General features: G+C 44.8%; 1 protein-coding gene across 3 annotated transcripts; it reads left to right on the forward strand.

The window, feature by feature from the left end:
- USP30 (ubiquitin specific peptidase 30) lies at positions 1 to 23,970 on the forward strand. Of its 3 annotated transcripts, none has more exons than XR_004961350.1 (14): positions 1 to 83; positions 2,897 to 3,006; positions 4,216 to 4,398; positions 7,257 to 7,360; positions 10,661 to 10,759; positions 11,580 to 11,625; positions 12,973 to 13,067; positions 17,236 to 17,295; positions 17,794 to 17,880; positions 18,866 to 18,946; positions 19,042 to 19,261; positions 20,947 to 21,067; positions 21,698 to 23,155; positions 23,249 to 23,970. XR_004961350.1 is itself a non-coding variant. In XM_036277239.1 (13 exons), exons 1-13 carry the CDS (start codon positions 1 to 3, stop codon positions 21,960 to 21,962), a joined length of 1,554 nt encoding a protein of 517 aa, XP_036133132.1. In that variant the 3' UTR covers positions 21,963 to 23,970. The 3 variants fall into 3 exon arrangements, 1 of the variants encoding a protein (XP_036133132.1); XR_004961349.1 differs by having other exon boundaries at positions 21,698 to 22,624; positions 23,156 to 23,970; XM_036277239.1 differs by having other exon boundaries at positions 21,698 to 23,970.

Consider the following 23,970-nt stretch of genomic DNA (forward strand, 5'->3'; position numbering starts at 1 on the left):
ATGCTGAGCTCCCGGGCCCAGGCGGCCATGAGCGCGGCCGACAGGGCCATCCAGCGCTTCCTGCGGACTGGGGCGGCCGTCAGGTGAGCTTTGGGGGGCGGGGCGGCCGGAGAGGCCAGGGACAAAGTCCCCAGCTTGGGCCTCTGGCGGCGCTTTCACGTCCTCGTCAGGGTCCCCGGGGGCCGCAGGAAGCATTCTGCGTCCTGCGGGGTTGGAGGCCCCGGCCCGGAGGCGGGAGGGGCGACGGGCCTCCAGGGCTTCGGCAGCGCCAGTTCTGTCTGCACTCCCCAGTTCTACTCGCGCCCCAGATTTGATCAGTAGCCCCACCACGCATGCCAGTGCCCCCGCCAGTCCTGTCATTATCCTGGGACTTCTAGGGACCCTCAGGCTTGTCAAGGCTCCGAATTCTGTCAATGCCCCTGGTACCTCTCAGTGCTCACAGGCCTTCCAGGAGCCCTTAATCCTTTTAGGGTACCCCCAGTCCTTATAGGATCCCGCCATGTCAGTTCCTGGCCTGCCAGGGTTCCCCATTCTGATCAAGCTCGCCAGCCCTGCCGTGGTTCTCAATCCTATAAAGTGCCTGGGGCCCCTTAGTCCCCCCCCATTCCTGTCAGTCCCCCTTCCAGTTATGCTAGGGATTGCCTATTCTGTCTGGGTCCCCAATCTTATTAATTCATTAGTTTGCAAGGGTCCCTAAACCCGTCAGGACCCCTGTACCTGTTAAAGCTCCCAGTCCTACTAAGGTCCTCCATTCCTGCTAGGACCACCCCACTCCCAATAGTATTGTCCCCAATTGTCAGGGCCACTGTTTCCCTTCTCTGATGCACCCTCCATGGGCTGCAAGCTTCGGAGCTGAGCACTGCGCCTTCATTACTGTCCCCAAGTGACCAAGACCTGTTGTTCTGGTCAGCTTCCCTCCTCTGGAACTGGAGCAGGTCAGAGAACTTGTTATCCCAGGCTGGAAGCCATCAGTGGCCATCCTGTCCAGTGCCCCCATTCTGTAGGCGTCTTGAGACGGCCTTGCCTATGGTCCTACAGCTGATCTGATAGCAGAGCTGGGAGGAGAAGCCAGATCCTTCAGTCCCAGGGCACATATTCTTCTCTTGTTCTCACTTTGCAGAGGAATGGCATTTCCAAAGTCACTACTTGCCCCTGGGTTTTTTGTCCATGCCCTAAGGACATGGCCAGTTCTCTTTCCCACTCCTTCAGCACTCTTTTCCTCGTGAGCTTTGTGGTTTTAAGCACAGGCTTGGCAGCCTGACAGGCTGAAGTTCAGATCCACACTGCCTCACCCACTTGGACCAAGATCACTATGACTCGTAATTTCCTCATCTGTGCATATGGAGATGATAATGGGACCTAGCTCCGTGGGATTGTTTTGAGGATGAGCTAAGATTATTACGGTGCCCGACATAGGGAAATGTTAGTGTTTGAATAGGGGGTTTGACAACATATGTATAAGTGCTTCACCATTTCAGTGATGGTCTTTTTTCATCTTTCCAGGCACTTTTGTGAATACACGTATTATATAAAAGTCAGCACAGTGATGCATTAAGAAACTAAGAATAATTTTTATAAATAAACTAAGGTTATAATAGTTAATAATCACAGCAGCTAACATTTACTAAGCTCTTACTATGTACCATATGCATTAGTGCTTGTCTTATCCTCACCAGAAGCCTATGAGGTAGGTCTCATGAATGTCCCCATTTTACAGATTAGGAAGCTGAAACTCAGAAGGTGAAATGATACTCTAGGGAATAGCAGAGCCAGAATTGGACCAGATTAATGCGATTCCACTTTCTTAACCAAGTTCTGTGCACTACTGACTCTGCTTGGGAAAACAAAGATTTACTTGAAATTCAGTTATCAGTTTTGAATCTTATTAATGTGACACTAGAAAAATGTTGGTAATTCTAAGATAAGAGTCCCTAGTATCACCAGTAGCTAAGATAAAAACAATATTTACAAGATCCAAATACTGGGATAAGAATATATTACACACATATCTAATACACATATGCATATATTTACATATATATATATATATATACATATATACACATATATATGGTTTGCTTTATTCAGTTGGAAATGCATAACTTTGTATAAAAATAGTGTTTTAAATTGCTGGTGAAATTTCTATATGTTTAGTAAAAGAATAACTTCAGTGTTCCAGACAAGCCTAAAATTAATAACCTTTAATGAATACTTAGAAGATCTTACATACTATCCTGTGGCCCTTCATTAGTACTCTAAAAGATATATCCATTTCTATGTTTTCTCCAATACGCAACCATTCAGTGGATATTATTGAGAAGTTACTCGGTGTGAAGTATGATCTAGACACTTGGGATGTGTTGATGAGTAAATAGACAGAGATCAGTGCCCTGAGGGATTCTGCATTCCATTTGAGGGAGATAGACAATAAACAGAGTGAATAAGTGGATTTTATATTAGAAGGTGAAAAGAAAAAGTAAAACCGGATGAAAGGGACCAGGAGTGCAGGTGCTAACAGTTTGTTAGAAGTGAAGGGGGAGTGAGGCAGTGAGCCAAGCAGTGATCTGGGGGAAGAGCATACCTAGCAGAGGGAGCAGCAGTGCAAAGGCCCTGAGACGGGCGTGTGACAGCCGGTGTGGTGGTGGAGTGAGAGGCAGAGTAGGAGGAAACTGGCTTCTCTGAGTGAGATGGGACTTTTGGAATGTTGTGCTCTGACTTAGGTTTTAAATCCTAAATGTGCTGATTTTAAGACATAATCCTATGCTGCATATTACTTTAACTGGAAAGGTAGGTATTTGGTGGGCTGGTGGATAATTTTGACGAAATGTTACTTCTTCATATATACACATAATGTGCTTGTGATGAGGGAAGACAGTAAACTGATTTTCTTTTTTAGATATAAAGTCATGAAGAACTGGGGTGTTATAGGTGGACTCGCCGCTGCTCTTGCAGCAGGGATATATGTTATTTGGGGTCCTATCACAGAAAGAAAGAAGCGTAGAAAAGGTAAGAGGGAGGCCATGGCATCATGGTCCGTAGACTTGATCCAAACCCTTATTTCCCAAAAACAGTACAAAAAGAGGAGGGAAGTTTTGGCTCTCTTGTATCTTCAGGTTTTGAATGGTACTTTCTTTCCAACAGAAGTTAACTTTTTTTGCATCCTGTCAGTTATGACTCTAGGAAAATGTTGGTAGTTGTAAGAGAGAGTCCCTAGTATCACCAGCAGGTGAGATCAAAACAATATTTATATGATCCAGGTTTTATACCTTGTAGTAAAAGGATTTGCATTTTACCTCAAGTCCTGGGTTTGACACATGCTTTGCAATGAAAAATTTAAGTGTAAGCTTAATTGCCTAGTGTTCTCATTAATACGGCAGTTTTCTTTTTTAGTAGAACAACCGACTCATTATGTGATGCATTTGTGGTTTCACTAGCTGGTAGTCACTAGTAAATGTTTCAAATTAGTTTCTTTATTAATACAAAAATGTATTTCCTTATTTTTAAAATCATGTCCTTTTGTAAATGTTGCTCTACTTATATTGATCAAAAGTCAGCCTTTTTTTGGGGGGGGGGGTAGATGTAGCAAAATGTTGATCATTGTTAAATCTGAGGATGGTTATAATTAGAGTTTATTATATACCCTCTCTTTTTTTGTGCATGTTTGAGAACTTGCATAATAAAAGGTTTTCAAAAATCTCAGCAGAAGAGGAAAGTATGTCAGATTTTGTTGATCTCTTTGCAGAAAGACCAAATTGCTGTAGTGTCCTTCCCACTGATTATAAGAACAAAATCATTGTCTTGGGAGCAACAACAGAACAATTGTTTTCTTCTGTGCTGAGAAACATCGCTTTCTTATCAAAGGAGAGAGCGAATGAGGGAGGGAAAGAGAATGAGGGAGAGAAAGAGAAGGATGTTACTATGTGTTTTTTTGTACATTCAGTGTAAACCAAACTGTACCAGACACTGGTGGGTTTCAAAAGTAGCACACAATGGGGACCCGTCCTTCTGTCGCTACAGTCTCCTGAAGGAACAGTATTAGGTCAGGGCCTCAGCATGGGCAGAATGCCTGGTTCCAGATCTCTGGATAAGGACTTTCTCACATTCGGACTTCAAATTCAAGGCTACGGTGCAGACACTCTGGGTCGCTCATGGGAGAGAATGAAAGAGTTGGTCCGATATGATTTGCTGTTCTCATCCCTGTCCCACTTTTTCTAGGGCTTGTGCCTGGCCTTGTCAACTTGGGGAACACCTGCTTCATGAACTCCCTGCTGCAAGGCCTGTCTGCCTGCCCCGCTTTCATCAAGTGGCTGGAAGAGTTCACCACCCAGTACACCGGGGATCAGTTGGAGCCCCCGCAACACCAGTATTTATCCTTAACACTGCTGCACCTCCTGAAAGGTATCTAGCTGGGAATTTCAGGGGGACTGTGTGCATTTTCAGAGCAGCAGCCCAGATGACAAAGGGTTAATAGCCTCTGTGTAGAAAAAGATCCTACAGATCATTATGGGAAAAACACATTAAGAGCTCAATAGATACAAACAGCTACAATAAAAAAAGAAATCAAATATTTATCAACTATTTTACAAATTATCAGTTTAGTAACAGATTTCTAGGGAAGAAGAAAACCCACTGCAACATTACCATTTTGATTATAGAATACTCTGGTTTCAGAAACATTTAGGTTTTTTTTTATTGGAAGGTAATTCACAAAAGAAATAATACAAATTGTATACTAATAGATACAAAGTGTATCTAACAGACACTCAAATGTTGAACTTAAGTGTCACCAAGAAATACAAATAAAATAATAGGCCCTGGCCAGTTTGGCTCAGCGGTTAGAGCGTCGGCCTGCGGTCCAGAGAGACCCGGGTTCGGTTCCCGCTAGGGGCGCGTAGCTCGATTGCAGTTTGTCCCCAGCCCTGGTTGGGTCGTGGGGGTAGCAACCACTCGATGTGTCCTTTTCACGTCGATGTTTCTCTCTCTCTCTCTCTCTCTTCCTCTCTCTCCCTCCCACTCTGTCTGAAGAAAAAATGGGAAAATGTCCTCGGGTAAGGATAAAAAATAAAAATAAAAAAATAATAGTGAGGCACCATGTTTTTTTTTCCTTTCAGCAAGGATTGGAAAACATCCACAATCATGACCAGCTTTTGGATGACATGTTCACACACACTGGTGGGGGTGGAGAGAGTAACTTTCAGAAAAGCAGTTTGGGACTACATAGCTATGGCTTGTCAAATGTTCTGTACCATTTGACTTCGTAATGCCTTGTCTGGGGTCCTTCTTATGGAAGTAGTTAGAAATGTGGACTAGGATTTATACTAGCCTGACGTGGAGTTCACAATATATGTGGGATTTTAAGAAGCCACTAGTCTAACTTCTTTTTTTTTATCCTCACTCGAGGACATTTTTTTCCATTTTTTTTTTTGCACAGATAGAGTAGGAGGGAGAGAGAGGAAGAGAGAGAGGGAGAGAGAGAGAGAGAAACATTGACGTGAAAGGGACACATCGAGTGGCTGCCACCCACACGACCAACCAGCGCCGGGGACAAACTGCAACTGAGGTACATGCCCCCAGCGGGAACCGAACCCGGGTCTCTCCGGACCGCAGGCCGATGCTCTAACCGCTGAGCCAAACCGGCCAGGGCTAACTTCATTTTTTTAAAAATTTATTGTCTTTATTGATTTTAAGGAGAGGGAGAGAGAGAGAGAAACATCGATGAGAGAGAACATCGATTGGCCACCTCCTGCAAGCCCCGCAGTGAGGATCGGGCCTAGAACCTGGGCACGTGCCCTGACCAGGAATTGAACCGGCGACCTTTTTGTGCATGGATCGACACTCAGCCACTGAGCCACACCAGCTGGGCCTAACTTCATTTTTAAACTACTGTTTTTGACTGCAGAGCGGTTCCCGCTCCTACCCACCACATTAACATTTGTTAAAATCCTGGGGACATGCAACAGCACACAATTTGGAAAATGCTGCTATACGCACAAAGATCTTCAACACCTACTTATAATGGGGTGGGGGAGGAGAGAATGTGGTTGTCCAACTGTAGAATGATTAAGCGCCATTCAGAATCAACTTGATGAAGTCTTTTTTTTTCTAATTTGGGACAGGGCATGAGCTATAATATTAAGTTTAAAAGAGCAGTCTGTAATGCTGCAATGAACATAGGGGTGCATATGTTTTTTCGATTTAGTGTTATGGATTTCTTCAGATAAATACCCAGAGCTGGAACTGCTGGGTCTGTCTTTGTCTCTTGTTAATAGCCTTTGTTTTAAAGTCTATTTTGTCAGAAATAAGTATTACTACCCCTGCTTTTTGTTTGTTTGTTTGTTTCCATTTGCATGAACTATCTTTTTCCATATCTTTACTTTCAGTCTGTGTGTGTCTTTCGCTCCGAAGTGGGTCTCTTGTAGGAAGGCTGTGTATGGGTTTTGTTTTCTTATCCATTCTGCTACCCTGTCTTTTGATTGGTACATTAATCCATTTACATTCAAAGTAATTCTCGATAGGTATGTAGTTATTGCCATTTTATTATTCATGTTTTTTATTTCTTCTCCTCCTTCTAAGTCCCTTTAACATCTCTTGTAATACTGTTTTGGTGGTAATGAACTCCTTCAGCTTTTTCTTGTCTGGGAAGCTCTTTCTCATCTTCTGTTCTTAGGTCCTTGCTTTTCATCACTTTGAGTATTTTGTGCCAATCCCTTCTGGCCTGAAAGCCCATCAGACTTTTATTTTTGTTTATTAGGCTTGATTCTACTTATGATTGAAAAGTAAACAACTTAGCAGACCTATTTAAGCTGCCATGTGTAGCTTGATGCTTTGCCATGGTAACCAGAAACCCACTCACGTGCAGACAAATACTAGCAAAGGCCTTGTGACTATGGAGAGGAGTTAAGCACTGAGTATGGGGTTGGACTAGATGAGTGTTTAAGGATCCTCCCATCCCTGAGAGTTGTGAGTTAGAATTATTTTATTCAGTAAGAATCTTGCAACATTAAATTTATGTTGGTGATAATTGAGATAACTGAAAAGCAGTTGTTTTATTTAAATGCCGCAGCCTTATGAAAAATTACATTCATTCAACAAAGTGCCTAATAGTGTACTAAGGTTACAAGGGAGAATGATAAAAGAGATACAATTCCAAGGAGAACTTTACAGAATTCTTAATTAGCTTTGATAAGTTGTGCTGTGGGGTTTCCTGGTTGTTATGCTGGTGAATTTAATAACTGTGTTACCTCTTTTGTTTCCAGCTTTATCCTGCCAAGAAGTGACTGATGATGAGGTCTTGGATGCAAGCTGCTTGTTGGATGTCTTAAGAATGTACAGGTGGCAGATCTCCTCATTTGAAGAACAGGTGCACACAACATTCAAAACAGGTTTACTTAGAGAATCCTTCCCACTAATGAGTTGGGGTCTGAGCTCACATTGCTGCAGTGGGAAGAATGGATGTCAGTGTTGGCCTTGCAGTTGCCTAGCCTAAAGCTGGAAACAGAAAAGGTAACACAGTTACTAAGTTCACCAGCATTTCTGTGACATTATAGACAGCCTTCCTGTTCTGGGCTAGATTAGAGCTTTGTTCCTGCCTTTGTGATCAGAGGGGAAATGCAGCTTTTTCTCCTGATGGATGGAAGAAAGGTTAGCAGGATAGGGGATAAACACAGTTGCCAAAGAGCAAAAATCTTTTTCGTTCTTGAGAGAGTTTGCACTTTACTGGACGATAGGGCAGCTGGGTCCTTTAGAGAGAGGCAGGCAACTTCACTAGGGGCTCAGAGGTTCCGGCAAGGCCCTGTTTAGAACCACGCCCTCATTTAAAAAAAATAAAACAGCCTTCAGAGTCTGGCTTAAAGTGGCCCCAGACTGGGAGCCATCTGTTTTGTGCACCCCAGGGCCTTGTTCCAGCCACTTCCTCTTCCTTGTCCGCAAATACAGCTTCACCGTCTTCTTTGGTATTGGCCACCTTCCTCCTCCTCCCAGACCAATGGCAAGTCTGAGGCCAAGGCTGACACAGATGAGTGCTAGGGACCAAAAATTTAGTGCCCATCTTCACTGGCCACATGTCCAGGATAGCCTGTCCAGTTTTGTGTTGGCTGCTTCTGCCTGCATCATCCTGGTTCTGGACCCAGGAAATGGGAGCTGGCCTTTGGGTTCCCAAAACTCTGGGGCTGAGAAGAAAAGCATTTCAAAGCTCTAAAAAGTGAGGTGGGAAGGCTTTCTAGCTTCACTTATTTTTAAAGATAATCTGTTTCCACTTTACTCTGAGGCCTTGTATGTGTTACTTTTTAAACATGACATTGATGCCCTGGCCGGTTTGGCTCAGCGGTTGGAGCGCCGGCCTGCGGTACAGAGAGAGCCGGGTTCGATTCCCGCTAAGGGCATGTACCTCGGTTGCAGTTTGTCCCCGGCCGTGGTTGGTTGTGCGGGTGGCAGCCACTCGATGTGTCCCTTCACATTGATATTTCTCTCTCTCTCTCTTCCTCTCTCCCTCCCGCTCTATCTGGATAAAAAATGGAAAAATGTCCTCGGGTGAGGATAAAAAAAACAAAACAAAAAACAAAAACATGACATTGATGATGTCTGTACTTTCTTTTTTTTTTTTTTGAATCCTCACCCAAGGATATTTTTCCATTTATCTCCAGACAAAGTGAGAGAGAGAGAGAGAGAGAGACATCAATGTGAGAAAAAGACATCGACTGGCTGCCTCCCACACGACCCGACCAGGGCCAGGGACCGAACCGCAACCGAGGTACGTGCCCTTGACCAGAATCGAACCTGTGACTCTTTGGTCCGCGGGCCAACACTCTAACCAGCACTGAGCCAAACCGGCCAGGGCAGTGTCGTACTTTCTTACAGTGTACCTCAATTAATCCACTGTATGGTGTGAAATATTTTTTCATCTAGAAAGTACTTTTAAAATCTTCCTCTAACTGGAATTATTTAGTGGCATCTTTCATTTCTCCAAACTGAGAGGTAGTCCCCAAGGACATTAGATAGCTCCCCAAAGTCCTGCTCTCTGTCAGGGGTCCATTGAAGTCCCAGTTACTCCTTGGAAGTATTTCCATCTTTAGCACACAGCAGTCGCTGAGCCAGGTAGTGCTATTGTGTGTGTGTGTGTGTGTGTGTGTGTGTGTGTGTAAAAGAGCCGAGTATGTCTGTCCTCCCCTTCGAAGGCATTCAGAGCATCTAGTACGGGCTCTTGTCCACATCGCGATCACTATTAATCTAGTCACAGCAGCAGACTTCCACTCACCCGCCTTTCAGCGTCTGCAGTAGAGCTGTGGGAGATGCACTGGGTGAGTGCTTGCTTCTTGTGAGTTGTCTGAGATTTGCTCCTCACAACAACCCTGTAAGGAGTTACTGTGATTATTCCCATTTTACAGATGAGAACACAGGTCCAGAGAAGTGAAGTAACTTGCCCAAAGCCACACAGCTATTCCTAAAAAATGTTTTTCTTTATTTATTTTAGAGAAAGAGGAAGGGAGAGAGAGAGAGAAACACCAATGAGACAGAACATCGATTGGCCGCCTCCTGCATGTCCCCCACTGGGGATTGGGCCACAACCTGGGCATGTGCCCTGACCGGGAGTCGAACTGGCAACCTCCTGGTGCATGGGTCGACGCTCAACCACTGAACCACAGCGGTCGGGCCCATTGTCACCTCTATTTAAAGAAAAGGAAAAAAAGGACTAGGGCACAGTGAATGATGGGAGAGGAGAAGGGATTGAGTTGATCCTTAAAGAGTCGTCCCCCTGCCATGATACAGCAATTCCACCTCTGAGCACATACCCAGAATAATTGAAAGCAGGAACTCAAACAGATATTTGTACACCTGTGTTCATAGCAATATTATTTGTAATAGCCAAGAGGTGGAAGTAAGCCAAGTGACTGCTTATCAACAGATGAATGGATAAACAAAATGTGTGTGTGTGTGTACACACATATATGTATATGTGTGTCTATATACACACAATGGAATATGTGTGTATATATATACACACACACAATGGAATTTTATTCATTCTTAAAAGAAGGAAATTCTGACACATGCTATAACATGGATGAACCTTGACATTATACTAAGTGCAATAGGCCAGTCACAAAAGGACAAATACCGTATGAGTCTGCGTACTCGAGGTTCCTAGAGCAGCCAAATTCACAGCGGCAGAAAGCAGAATGGTGACCTCCAGGGACGGGAGGGGACAGGGAAATGAGTTAGTGTTTAATAGGCACGGAGTTAGTTTGGGAAGGTCATTCTGAAGATGGATGGTGCTCATGGTAGCGCAACAGTGTGATATACTTAACACTAGGCAAACATGGTGAAAGTGGCGAAATCTGTGTATTTTCCCACAATGAAAAGAGTAGTCAAGTTGAGTGGAGGTCGGGGCCATCCCGATAAAGCTAAACAGGCTCAGAGAAGCTAGTAGGAAGGCAGCCACCAACCTTCTTTCCTTCTCTCTCCCCTCGGGGCTCCCAGTGCAGGGTTTTTATTGTGAAAATGTTGGACGGACGGTTTCCGTTTAGTGAGCTGGGCCTGAGAAGGTGAAAAGCAAATCCTGCCCACATTAGCTGGAGGGAGACTGCCCAGGGGTCCCCACAGGGTGGTTCAGATGCTGCCCTGGCCTCCTGGGCCTCTCTGAAGATGCTTTACCCTTTGGCAGGATGCCCACGAGTTGTTCCACGTCATCACCTCGTCATTGGAAGATGAGCGGGACCGCCAGCCCCGGGTCACACACTTGTTTGATGTGCATTCCTTGGAGGTAAACCATTAATATTCCCAATACATTGAATGCAGTTCGTGCATGTTTAATAGGTGTAGGGACCACAAGCATAATTTTTGTACAACTTTGAACTCACAAGTCAGATTCAGCAACAGTCGGCAGCGGGGGTGGGTCTAGGCGAGGGTGTTAAACTGCATACTTTGCAGATGGTGACTTGGAAGACTCCAGAATGATTCGTGGCTGCAATTTGTATTGGCTTGAAAAAGAAAAATGTGTTTTCCCCCCTATTTAATACAGGGGAGCACAGAGCCCTGGGAATGCTAAATGAATCTCCATTTCCCTGGAACATTATAAAAGTTAACTAGCAGAGGGAAGGGGGCAATATTCTGGAGAGAGGAATGTGCTTTGACTGCACGTGATGAAGGAACAGGCACAGTAACAACCAGAGAGGAGAATGAAGGCTCCCTCTATTTATTTATTTTTTTATCCTCACTCGAGGACATTTTTCCATTTTTTGTTCAGATAGTGTGGGAGGGAGAGAGAGGGAGAGAGAGAGAGAGAAACATCAGCATGAAAGGGACACATCGAGTGGCTGCCACCCACACGACCAACCAGGGCTGGAGACAAACTGCAACCAAGGTACATGCCCTTAGCGGGAACCGAACCCGGGTCTCTCTGGACCGATGCTCTAGCCGCTGAGCCAAACCAGCCAGGGCTGAAGGCTCCTTTTAGAAACCTTTGTTGAAAGTTGGTTTGATGGCGCAGTCAGCACAGAAACGTGTAAGATGCCGGAGTGAGGTGAAGGTGATAAAAAGATTTCAGTAGGGTTTTCAGTCTGTTTCTTTTTTTCCCCCTACAGCAGCAGCCGGAAATAACTCCCAAGCAAATAACCTGCCGCACAAGAGGTAGTCATTTTCCTTTGGTCCATGGGTTTTTGTTTTTTGTTTTTCAGACAGTGTGGGAGGGAGAGAGAGGGACAGAGAGACAGAGAAACATTGATGTGAGAAAGACACATCGATCGGTTGCCTCCTGCACAACCCTGACCAGGGCTGGGGACTGAACCGCAACTGCAGTACGTGCCCTTGCCCGGAATTGAACTCACAACTCTTTGGTCTGGAGGCCGACACTCTAACCTCTGAGCCGAAACCGGCCAGGGCTAGGTAGTCATTTTCCATTGAACATACAAGATGGGTACTTTTTAGATATGACAGTAATTTGCTTGTTAGAAAACTTTTTTTAAAATATCTAATCTGGCTTGAATTTTGTGTACTTGCAAAGGAATTTGTGTTTTGGAAACAGCTTGAAATTGTTCCCTTGGTGAGCTCACACCTTCGCCTGCTCAGTTTCCTCCAAAGGGACTTATTTCTACTACAAACAAGAGTTTTCTTTTTACCTTCTTGAAGTGGTCCTGTGAGGAACTTAAGAGGAAACTCACGTTCTCAGCATTTCCACCGTGGCCAACTTTTACTGCAGATGATCACAGTCCTCCTCAGAAGGAAATCATTGTTTTCTTAGGGCTTAGACTTAAAAAAAAGAAGAACACATCCATTCTTTTGTGCATTAGTAGCAATAAGAATGATTATCTTTGGAGCCTGTACTATGTGCCAGGCACTATATTATCCCATTTAACTCTCACAACAACTCTATGAAGTTGATAATACTGCGGATAGTGGGACAGTAATTATCCCCACTTCCAGCAAACCGAGGCTTATAGGGATGAAGTGATTTCTCGGATTACATAGCTAATAAGCAGCCAAGCCAGCCCAAGCCCAGGGCCACCAGACTCTAGGGCCTGGGTTTCTCACTCGCGTACCACACACACTGTGCTTATTGCACCGACCCCCATTCTATCCCCCCCCCCAAAAGAAAGTTTTTCAGAACCTGCTTATTCTGATGACATTTCAGAAGTTTATCCTACTTTGTTCAGTGCTCACTTATGGTACCCTTCTCTTCACACCTCCGACATCTGAAGCTTATGTTTATGAAAAGACATTACTAAACACAAACTCCTTTTTTATCTGTGGCTGTGCCCATTATACAGAAACCACATTTAAGGACCTATGTAAGTTCTCCTGTAAAGGGAACGGCTGGCCTTTTTGATGGAGGTCATTAAGAAAAGCTATTTCAATTTCATTTTCAAGGGCAGTTTTTCTAAAGAAGGAGTTGCTGCCCCGTGCTAAAAAGGAGGGTGAGTTTTGAGGCTGGTGCAAGGGGGCTAGAGGTGGCAAATCAAACGGTGTTTTGTGTTCCAGGGGCACCTCATCCCACGTCCAGTCACTGGAAATCTCAGCACCCTTTCCACGGAAGACTTACCAGTAACATGGTCTGCAAACACTGTGAACACCAGGTAAATGCAATACCACTGTTTTATATCTTCTTGGGAGGTTTTCTTTCTTTCTTTCTTTCTTTCTTTCTTTCTTTCTTTCTTTCTTTCTTTCTTTCTTTCTTTCTCTGTTTTTATTGGATTTTAGAGAGAGAGAAAGGGAGCGAGAGAGAGAGAAACATCGACGTGAGAGAAACATCAATCGGCTGCCTCCTGCACACCCCCTTCTGGGATTGAGCCTGCAACCAGGGCACATGCCATGACTGGGGATCAAACTGGGACCTCTCTCAGTCCATGGGCCGACGCTCAGTCCACTGAGCCACACCAACAGGGTGGGAGGTTTTTTTTTAAGTTAAGATTCATGAAGAATCAAGAGAGTGTGGACTGACATTGGTATATGCCATTGGTGATTGCCTGGGCTCTTCACACTTAGTGGATGGACTGCCCCCCTGTGGTCAGTGCTAACATGTCATCTGATTCTCAGGTGGCACCTTCTGTGCCGAGCACAGTGGACCCACTGTGGGTTGGCAAGAACTCGAGTCCTGAGTGTGGGTCTGTACTGATGGTGAACATGACAGATTCTAGGGCTGTTGTTCTGTGTTTTGCTTTTGAGGTTTTAAAATAATTTTCTATTTGGAAATTTTCTAACATAATACAGAAATAGAGAATTATTCAACCATCACCTCAAACAGTTTTAGGATAGTTTCATCATCATCACTCCCCCCCACAAAAAAGACCGGTATCCACTAGCAGTTACTCCCCACTCCCCTCCTCTCATGCACACACTTCCAGCTCTAGGCAACCACTCACCTACTTTCTTTGTTGTTGTTGTTGTTTTAATTTTCTTATCCTCACCCTCAGATATGTTTTGTTTTTTTTTAGTTGATTTTAGAGAGAGGGAATCGAACCTGAAACCATTTGTTGTACGGGATGATGCTCCAACTGGCTGAGCCACGCGGCCAGGACTAATCTATCTGTCTGTGTGGATTTGCCTACCCTGGACAGGCCATATAAGCGGACCCTACAACCCATGGTCCCTTGTGCCTGGCTTCTTGCCCTCAGCATCGTGTTTCCAGGGCTCACCCATGTTGTGGCAGAGTCAGTACTTCATTCCCGCTTGTTACCAAACAGTATTCCAGTGTGTGGCTAGACCACATTCTGTGTATCCATTCATCAGTTGTAGCCATTTGGTCGTTCTCATTTTTTGGCTGTGGTGTATAATGCCGCTGTGAACATTTACACGCAGGTTTTTGTTTGGTCATGTTTTCATTTCTCCAGGGTATATTCCTGGGAGTAGAATAAGTGGTAACTCTATGTTTAACCTTTTGAGGAATAGCCAGACTGTTTTCCAAAGTGGCTGTACCATTTTGCATTCTCACCAGCAGTGAATAAGGTTTCCAATTTTTCTACGTCCTCACTAATACTTGTTATCTGACTTTTTAGTTATAGCCATCCTAATATATGTGAAGTGGTATCTCATTGTGGTTTCTTTAAAAAAAAATAATAATAAGGTCCAGCCCTGGCTGGGTGACTCGGTTGGAGTATCATCTCGTATGCCAAAAAGGTTGTGGGTTCGATTTCTGGTCAGGGCACATACCTAGGTTATGGGTTCGATCCTCAGTCAGGGCATATACAGGAGGCAACTGATCGATGTTTCTCTCTTGCTCACTCTCTAAAATCAGTAAACATGCCCAGCTGGTGTGACTCAGCGGTTGAGCGTCAACCCATGCACCAAAAGGTCACCAGTTTGATTCCCAGTCAGGGCACATGCCCAGGTTGTGGGGGCCAGATCCCCAGTGGGAGGCATGCAGGAGGTGGCCAGTCAATGTTCTCCCTCATCGATGTTTCTCTCTCTTCCTCTCCCTTCCTCTCTAACATCAATAAAGAAAAAAATTTTTAATAAGATAAAATCAGTAAACATATCCTCGGGTGAGGATAAACATTTTGAAAAAGGGTCCATAGTTTACAAATCATGTATCTTAAATATCTTTTCATCTATAATTTGCCCATTCATCTTTTTTATTTTTCTTTGCATTTTATTTGTATTTTAATATTATTGTAAGTGGAATTTTAAAATATTTTTCTAGTATGTAGAAATACAGTTGTGTTGCCCTGGCCTGTTTGGCTCAGCAGTTAGAGTGTCGGCCTGTGGTCCAGAGAGACCCGGGTTCGGTTCCCGCTAAGGGCATGTACCTCGGTGGCAGTTTATCCCTGGCCCTGGTTGGGTTGTGTGCCACTCGATGCGTCCCTTTCACATCGATGTTTCTCTCTCTCCCTCCCGCTCTGTCTGAACAAAAAATGGAAAAATGTCCTAGGGTGAGGATAAAAAAAGAGAAAAAGAAATACAGTTGTCATTGACAGTTTGTATATTGACCTTGTATCTTGAAATCTTGCAAAAACTCATCTATTGGTTCCAGAAGCTTTGTTGTAGATTCCTTAGAATACTGTTTAGGATTTTGTTGTAATTTCTCTATTGGCTTTTAGCTGTATTTTTTAAATTTGGGGAGGGGAGTAGATATGATGAAATCATGCAATTTAACTTAATCATGGTCCATTTAGAGTTAATATTTATATTCCATGTAACAGGAAACTTACAGAAGTATAGTTCTATTACCCCATCCTTTGGGTGTTATTTTTGTCACATATGTTTACATCTACATACATTACAGACCCCATAATACTGTCATATCTTTTGCTTTAGAGTTAACTGTGTTTAAAAGAAATAAAAAAGAAAACAACTTTACCTTTGCTGTTTTCAGTGTTCTTCGGTCCTTCCTGTAGACCCAAGTCCATTTGGTGTTTTTTCCATTCAGCCCAAAAAGATTCCTGCAACATTTCTTGCAGCTCTATTGGCAACAAAGTTACTTAGATTTAATTTGTATGAAAATGGTTTTGTTTTGCCTTTTTATTTTTATCTTATTTTATTTTTTTAATCCTCACCCGAGGGTATTTTTCTACTTATCTTCAGATAGAGTGGGAGGGAGAGAGAGAGGGAGAGAGACAGAAACAGCAACTGCTTGCCTCCCGCACGACCCTGACCAGGGCTCGAACTGCAACCAAGGTATGTGCCCTTGACCGGAATCGAACCCGTAACTCTTTGGTCTGCGGGCCAATGTTCTAATGGCTGAGCCAAACTGGCCAGGGCTGTTTTACCTTTTTTTAAAGAATAGTTTTGCTGAATGTAGAATTTTGGGTTGACAGTGTTGCTGCTGTTTTGTTTTCATTTGGTTTATTTTAAATTCATCACTCTGTAGGCATTGTTCTGTTGTCTTTTGACCTGCATTTGTTTCTAATGCAAAGTCAGCCTCAGTCATTTCATCCGTTGGTATATAAAGTGCCATTTTTTTCTCTGGCTGCTTACACGATTTCCTCTCTATTTTGGGGTTTCAGCAGTTTGTCCATGCAGTGCATAAATATGGTTTTCTTTGGATTTGCTTGGAGTTTGCTGAATTTCCTAAATCTGTACATTTATGTTTTTCACCAAATTTGTACATTGTTTTGGGGAGACCCTCAGATAAAAAAGCCACACAGTGAATATTTCACCCATGGAGCTCCTGTTTTTTCCAAGACTTGACTTCAATTCCTGCCTGCTTTTGGTAGCTCTTCACTCAGTAAAATAGTTTTGTTTTGTTTGAGTCCAGATTTTACAGTTGTTATCTCAAGGAGAGTTAGTCTAGCCAAGCTGCTCTGCCATCACCCAAAACAGGAACTTTAACCCTATTTTATCATGTGGTTTTTTTTTTTAATTAATAATATAACACGTACATCTGTCCACATAATTATGCATTCTTCTACTACACTATTTTTAACATAGTATTCCACTCTCTGGACATGATAGAATTTATTTAGTCACCCCGTAGAAATTTCAGCCCTTCACATTTTGCTGTTATAAATAATGCTGTGATGAGCATCCTTGTAGTTATGTTCATGGTTATCTCCTTAGGCTAAAAATCCCAAATGGCCGAGTCAGCTGTGTCCTCTTAGTTTTTCCAAGCTGTTCTTTAGTATTATTGTACCTCTTCTGTTTGAAGGTCTTTTTTCATAGAATTTCCTTCTAGGTAAGTACATTATGTTTCATTATGTTAATGTGGGACATCTAAAGGCTAAACTTTAATAAGCATATATCTTCCGACCTATAAAGCCTTGACTTGAACTTCAGTCCTTTCTGGATTTTCTGCAATGTGTGTTTCAGAGCCCTGTTCGATTTGATACCTTTGATAGCCTCTCACTCAGCATCCCGGCTGCCACATGGGTATGTACTGATCTGTGGTTACTGTGGGGTCTGTTTTGAAGACATCCGAATCTGGAAGGGCTTTGAGGCATTTTATGTAGCTCAAGTGCCATGTGGTACTCGGACCCGTGGTGGGTGGAACCCGTCTTAGTTTTAATGTATAGTACCATGGCCCAGTCTGGGGGGAGCAGAGGTGGGTGGTTTTCCTCTGGCTGCAGACATTTTGGCTTTTTTAAAAATACATATGCACACACATTAATCTTATTCGAAAATATCTAAAACAGTGCAGAGGTCCGTAATTGTCTGCAGTATTATGTCCTCATACCTTGACCCCGTTGTGGTAGCAAGTCTGGGGTGCTTTGAGCTCCGCGTTTGTTCAGAGGCATCCAGTTGTGTCTGGGATGCTTTTTTGCCTACATAAGTGAAAGCAAAGCTCTGGGATTCATGATGCCATGTGTTCATCGTGTCAGTGTAGCTCCCTTTTGAATTGTAATAACAAGTTTTCTTCTCGTGCTGTAGGGTCATCCATTGACCCTGGACCACTGCCTTCACCACTTCATTTCATCAGAATCAGTGCGGGGTGTTGTATGTGACAACTGTACAAAGGTAGGCCATTAGCCCCAAATGCCATCTCCCCGCTGGTCTGTATGCCCTGGTATAGCACCTCTCACCCCACTGGCCCTGAGCTCTTGTGGCTGTTCCCAGAGGAGCTTGTCAGCCACTGCCATTTCTGCCCGGGGTGGGAAATTGGCTCCACATGGACCAGGTCGCGTTCCCTGATGAGTTTTGTTTTATCCACCAACTGTTAAAAGAAGAAATTTGAATACTGTGCTTTGAGATTGGACATGCCCTCTCTCCAGTTTGCTGCACCCCCTCTATTCCCACTTGTCGCACAGCCTGCCTTACCTGTGCTGCCTGCCTGACTCCCTACCGGGGCGGGGACGTCCGGCCCACAGGCCGTATATAAGGCCCTTGAAGTCAGTACCAGCTAACGTCACACACCTCTCCAAATTAGCCTGACCAAATAGAGCAGGCTGATTTTTTCTACTTTTTTTTTTCTTTATTGATTTTAGAGAGAGAAGAAGTGGGAAGGAGAGAGAGAAACATCGATGAGAGAGAACATCGATTGGCCGCCTCCTGCATGCCCCCCACTGGGGATTTGGCCCACAACCTGGGCATGTATCTGAGCAGGCTAATCTTCAAGCTGATAATTTTGTATGGCGCAAGAATGATGTTATAAATATCCAACTGGCCCTTGGCAGAAAAAAAAAGGTTCCCCACCCTTAGGGCCTAAGCAATTGAATTTCACCCTCTTAACTAAGAGGGACTGTGTGGAACAGAAGTTTTGAAGACAACAGAACAGATGACCTGCCAGTGTCAGAACTGCTTCGTTTCTCTTGCCTCCGCTGTCGCTGTTTCTTAAGGAATAAAACTGAAAACAGCCCACAAATAACTGGGCAGCTGAGTTCATTTCAGCAGGTAGAAGTGAAGAGCCAGTTGAATACAGGTATAAGTGACGGCAGCCTGATGGGCAGCTCTCCATAGATGTCCTTTCAAGAATTTCAGCACAGAGATGTTTCTTTTATTTCAGATTGAAGCCCAAGGGACGCTGAATGGGGAAAAGGTGGAACACCAGAGGACCACTTTCGTTAAGCAGTTGAAGCTGGGGAAGGTGAGCCCACAGCACACACCCTGTGGCCCTGCCCTCGACGACTCCTGGTGGCCGGCCCCAACACGCAGCACTTTGGTCCCCTCCCTTCCCCGCAGCTCCCTCAGTGTCTGTGCATCCACCTCCAGCGGCTGAGCTGGTCCAGCCACGGCACGCCCCTGAAGCGGCACGAGCACGTGCAGTTCAACGAGTTCCTGATGATGGACATCTACAAGTACCGCCTCCTCGGCCGTAGACCTGGTCAGCACAGCCCCAAGCTGGACGAGAAGGCAGGGCCCGCGCTGGAACTGCAGGACAGACTGGCAGCCCCCCGATCAGGTGTGTGCCCAGGGAGCTAAGGCCGCGGGCCTGCGGTGCAGAGGAGAGGAATTTGGCATTGCCGGCTTCTGGGCCTTTATCCATAAAGCTTGTCCAGTGGTTGCTGAAATTCTTGAGAACAGCCAGACTGGGGGGCAGAAGCATTAAGATTTCTTAAAGGAGGTTAAAACTATATAGTAATCAGATATATAGTTTTGAAAAATATCACCGTTATAAAACTATAGAAAAAAAAGCTTAAGATTTCTGTCTGGTCTTTTGACTAAGCAGTAATTGGCTCACATCATATCATTCCAGTGAATTTTTTTATGTGTTTATATTTATTTTTTTTAAGAGAGAGAGGAAGGGAGAGGGAGAGAGGAACATCAATGTGAGAGAGAAACATCGATCAGCTGCTCCCCACATGCCCCCTCACACTGGGGATTGAGCCCGAAATCCTGGGCATGTGCCCTGACTGGGAATCAAACCAGTGACCTTTCGGTGCATGGGATGACGCCCTGCTGACCGAGCCACACTAGCCAGGGCCCAGTGAATGTCTTCTGTTTTTCCCCCTTGCATAGTCTTCTCATTTATACAGAAAACAGGAGGAGATGTCCTGGCTGGAGATCATGGAACATCTTATTGGGGTTGGTGCGTCTCCGTTACTGAATGCCTCATTTATGACCTAATTCCGTTACCAGCCTCACTTGAGGCCACTCGTTGAATTGGGTCCCAGTGAAGCAGGGAGCCATTATTGCCCTCAGGCTCTGAGGAGAAATCAAGGCTTCAAGAGGTCACATGACTGGTCCACAGGCAAACAGCAAATGAGAGCACTGGCCCCAGAAGGCAGTGCTGGGCAATTCTGTAAATGCATCTTATATAGTTTGCTGAGTTCTTTAGAGTTAGAGATGAGGAAAACCCCCGACTTCAGGGCTCCAAGCCTGAACTCAGCACTTGTGTGCTGCTCCTGCTCAAGTCCCGACTGCCCCGAGTGGGAGTGCAGGGCTGCTCGCGTTCGAAGCCTGGTGCTCTGGTTAAAGGGCCAGCAGTGACCTGCCTGGTACGTAAAGCCCCTTACATGTGACACTTGGAAGGAAAAGAGATGTAAATATCTCGATAATTATTTTATCTACACCCATAAACATTTATTTACACTGTTCCATGTTGGTACCCCTTAGAAGCTGACAATTGAAGAAGAGAGTGTTTAGATGGGTGGTTCCCGACATGGGGTTTTGCTTCCCAGAATACATTGGGCAGTGGCTGGTGACATTTCTGACTGTCGCAACTGAGAGAGGGGTGTTACTGGTATTTAGTAGGGAGAGGCCAGAGATGATAGTAAATATCCTGCAATGCACAGGACAGCCCCCACAACAAAGAATTATCCATCCCAAGTGTCAGTCATGTCAAGGTTGAGAAACCTTGGTTTAGGTCAAAATGCCAGTAAATTAGCTACTGCTTAACTCTGACACGGGCTCTGAGCAGAGAGGGGTTTACAAAGCTGTCTAAGTGAACAGCGGACCACTTTGATATGCTCTTCCTATTGGGGATTAAAACGGACAGAAAGGTAGAAAATTTTACAACCTAACAAAAAGAAATATTTGTTTTTTTTGTGTGGCATTATTGGGTAAATTTCAGCGTAATCAAAACCATGTTTTGCTTACCCACACCCACTGCTAATTTTAATTGCCTTGGGCCTTTTTCTCTTGCAGTTCTGAATCAGCCAGGGGGCCCCAAAACCCAAATTTTTATGAATGGTGCCTGCTCCCCGTCTTTGTTGCCTACCCTGCCAGCCCCAATGCCCTTCCCCCTCCCAGTTGTTCCGGACTACAGGTGAGCTGCTCTTTAGAGGCACAGTCTTCATTCCTTGTAAGCTGCTGTTTCTCTTGGTTTCCAAAGTTAGCATTCACAGAAATTAATGTAGAGATAGCTTTCTTTCATTTTAAGGTGGAAATTCACTATTATGCATTCCTGTTTATTTTTGTGCAAAATGCAAGTCACTTAATTTAAATGTTATATGTATATGTGCATATATGTATGACTGTATGTAGGAAAAGTATAAAGCAGAAAAAAAATTTTTTTTTTGGTACATGCTCCTACCGGGAACCAAACCTGGGACTCTCTGGTCCACAGGCCGACACTCCAACTGCTGAGCCCAACTGGCCAGGGCATAAAGCAGAAAATTTTAAATTTCTTGGGATACTACCTAGAGATCACCAGTTAAATCCGTAAGGTGTTCCATTCTGTAAAGTTACGTGTGTGCACACGCACATGCATGTACGCTTTTAGAATGGACATTGTACCAGTAAATACGGGTCTGTATTTTTATGGTTGTGTAGTATTCTCTTATATGGATGTACCATTGTATCTGCCCCATCACTGAATATCTAGGATTGTTTTGCTTTTGTCTGTAAACCTCTTTGTTGTATTTGTAAACCACTGGCATTTGTTACTACCATTCAGCTCCTCCATGTACCTCTTCCGGCTGATGGCAGTTGTTGTCCACCATGGGGACATGCACTCTGGACACTTCGTGACTTACCGACGGTCCCCACCTTCGGCCAAGAACCCTCTCTCAACCAGCAACCAGTGGCTGTGGATTTCCGATGACACTGTCCGCAAGGCCAGCCTGCAGGAGGTCCTGTCCTCTAGCGCTTACCTGCTGTTCTACGAGCGTGTTCTTTCCAAGATGCAGCACCAGAGTCGGGAGTACAAGTCTGAAGAATGACTGTGCCCCGGCCCCAAGGCGAGGCCTCATGGCACTGTCTAAGCTGTCCAGGAGGGTCAGAACCAGACTGTGTGTGTGTGTGTGTGTGTGTGTGTGTGTGCGCGCGCGTGCGTGCACGTGCGTGCACACAAGCGGCCCCCGAGTCCTTTGCCTTCTGGTGTGTCCTGAGAGCGGGCTCCACCGGGGAGCAGTGGCCCCGATTCAAACCAAATCCGGCTCCCTGAACAGCTCTGCTAGTGTGCACCGGAAGGTGTCGCTGTTAGGAAAGCATTTATGTCTAGAGCATCTTTTTACTCCCCTGATATTGGTAATTAAAAAAAATCAGACTCCAGAAGACATCTTTTTTATATTCTAATATGCTAGGTGTTCTCAGAGAGGAGTTCACTTTGTCAAATCCTCTGATGTTTCAGCACAGATCTTTTATTTTTAATAAGCAGGCCCATATAAAAAATTGTTGACAAGAATTAGTGTAATTATTAAAGGCAACAATTTAGAAGAAAAAGTGCCTTTCACTTTCGATTGCTTTTGTAGCACGTCCATCGGGGAAAACACATCCTCTGAGAGTCGCAGCAACAATGTTTGAAAGGCTCTCTCCTGAGCTGCTCAGTGGCCAGCAAGGCAACAGCTACAAGAGGCCTGAAGAACACCCGCCTTTCCTTTTTGTATGTCTTTTTCTAATCTTTCGATTCTTTGTATATAGTAAGAGCTCACCTGCCAAATCTGCCCCTTGCGGGAATTCTCTCAACTGCTTCTGTGTACCGGACTAAGTGATGACACAACCCACGGGGACAGCCGGACCGAGCAGCGTCCGTGCCCTAGCGAGGCCGCGCTCTGCAGGAGGCCGTCTCACACGCAGGTCCCCCTGGACGGTTATTCTCACCTATTTATTTACTGCTCGTGCGGAGCTCTGACGATTTCCGGGGGGGCGGGGCCGTGCCAGAAGACTACACTGCCTTGGTCTGAGAGCTGGCATCGGGAGGGAGGACAGTGACCTCGGGTCCCTCGTTTATAAAGTGAAGGGTTAGACTCGATGGCCGTCAAAAGCCAGGCTTTTCTACAAGAAGCGTGTTATTTTTAAAACATGCAGCTGACACCTAGTATTGTCATTTTGTTATAGGTCCATATTCTAAATGTATTTGTTTCCAGCACCCTGATACAAAAAGACTATGGTGAGCCCTCTCTTCCCTCTTCAGGTAAGTGCTGTGAATGAAGCCCAGGGCCGAAGGCTTTTTGATGACACAGGAGAACCTATGTTTTAGCTAGAATTTTGTATTTTTGAAAAAAAGGACACCAAATTTATATGGACTCTTCAGAGATAAGATTTGGAATCAGACCTGTCCAGGCCACCTGAGGTAAGGCTAAGAACCGTGCTTGCTCTGTGGGGGTGAGCTGGCAGACACTTCTAGACAGTGCCCGTGTCAGCTAAAGCACAAGAGGTCCAGGTGACCGCCAGGCCCAGCACGCGCCCCGAGGACTCGGAATGTCTCGCTGCTGACAGAACACACTGTGAAGGTTCTCCAGGCCACGGACGTCAGGGTGAAAGGAGCAGCCCAAAGCGTCTGACCCCTCCTGCATCCATTGCTGCTCCCTCCTGCTTCCGCTGCAGACCCGGCTGTGAGGTTGAAACCGGCGTACCTGTTTTACCGGTGGAACAAACGCCCAATCGTGTGACCTCAAACTGCACCGCAGACTTGTAGCTTCGAGTGACCTTGGCTCTGCCACTGCTCACTCTGTGAATCTGCCTTTAAAGAGAGATACCGGGCACAGAAGGGGCTGATCCTTTGAACACGCTGTAAACAGGTTGTTGGTCAGAGGCCAGGGTTGCAAATGTGAATGATATCTGCAAAGTCCCTTAACCTGACTTAAAGCAGACTTCCTCGTTTTGTAAATTAGCAGGCTTTACGTAGCCACCAAATAATCTTATTTCTAGTTTTAAATTATTTACAAAACGGCTTCTTTTTGCAAAAACCTAAGTTAAACTAGTAGTTTATGCCATAATTGCTGATTT

Source organism: Molossus molossus, unplaced genomic scaffold, assembly GCF_014108415.1.
Source record: "Molossus molossus isolate mMolMol1 unplaced genomic scaffold, mMolMol1.p scaffold_m16_p_22, whole genome shotgun sequence".
NCBI classification, from domain to species: Eukaryota; Metazoa; Chordata; class Mammalia; order Chiroptera; family Molossidae; genus Molossus; species Molossus molossus.

Coding starts and splice junctions, on each gene's coding strand:
- USP30 (XM_036277239.1), top strand. CDS start 1: ATGCTGAGCTCCCGGGCCCAGGCGGCCATGAGCGCGGCCGACAGGGCC. Junction 3,007..4,215: donor AAGAAAGAAGCGTAGAAAAG/GTAAGAGGGAGG, acceptor CACTTTTTCTAG/GGCTTGTGCCTGGCCTTGTC. Junction 4,399..7,256: donor ACTGCTGCACCTCCTGAAAG/GTATCTAGCTGG, acceptor TTTTGTTTCCAG/CTTTATCCTGCCAAGAAGTG.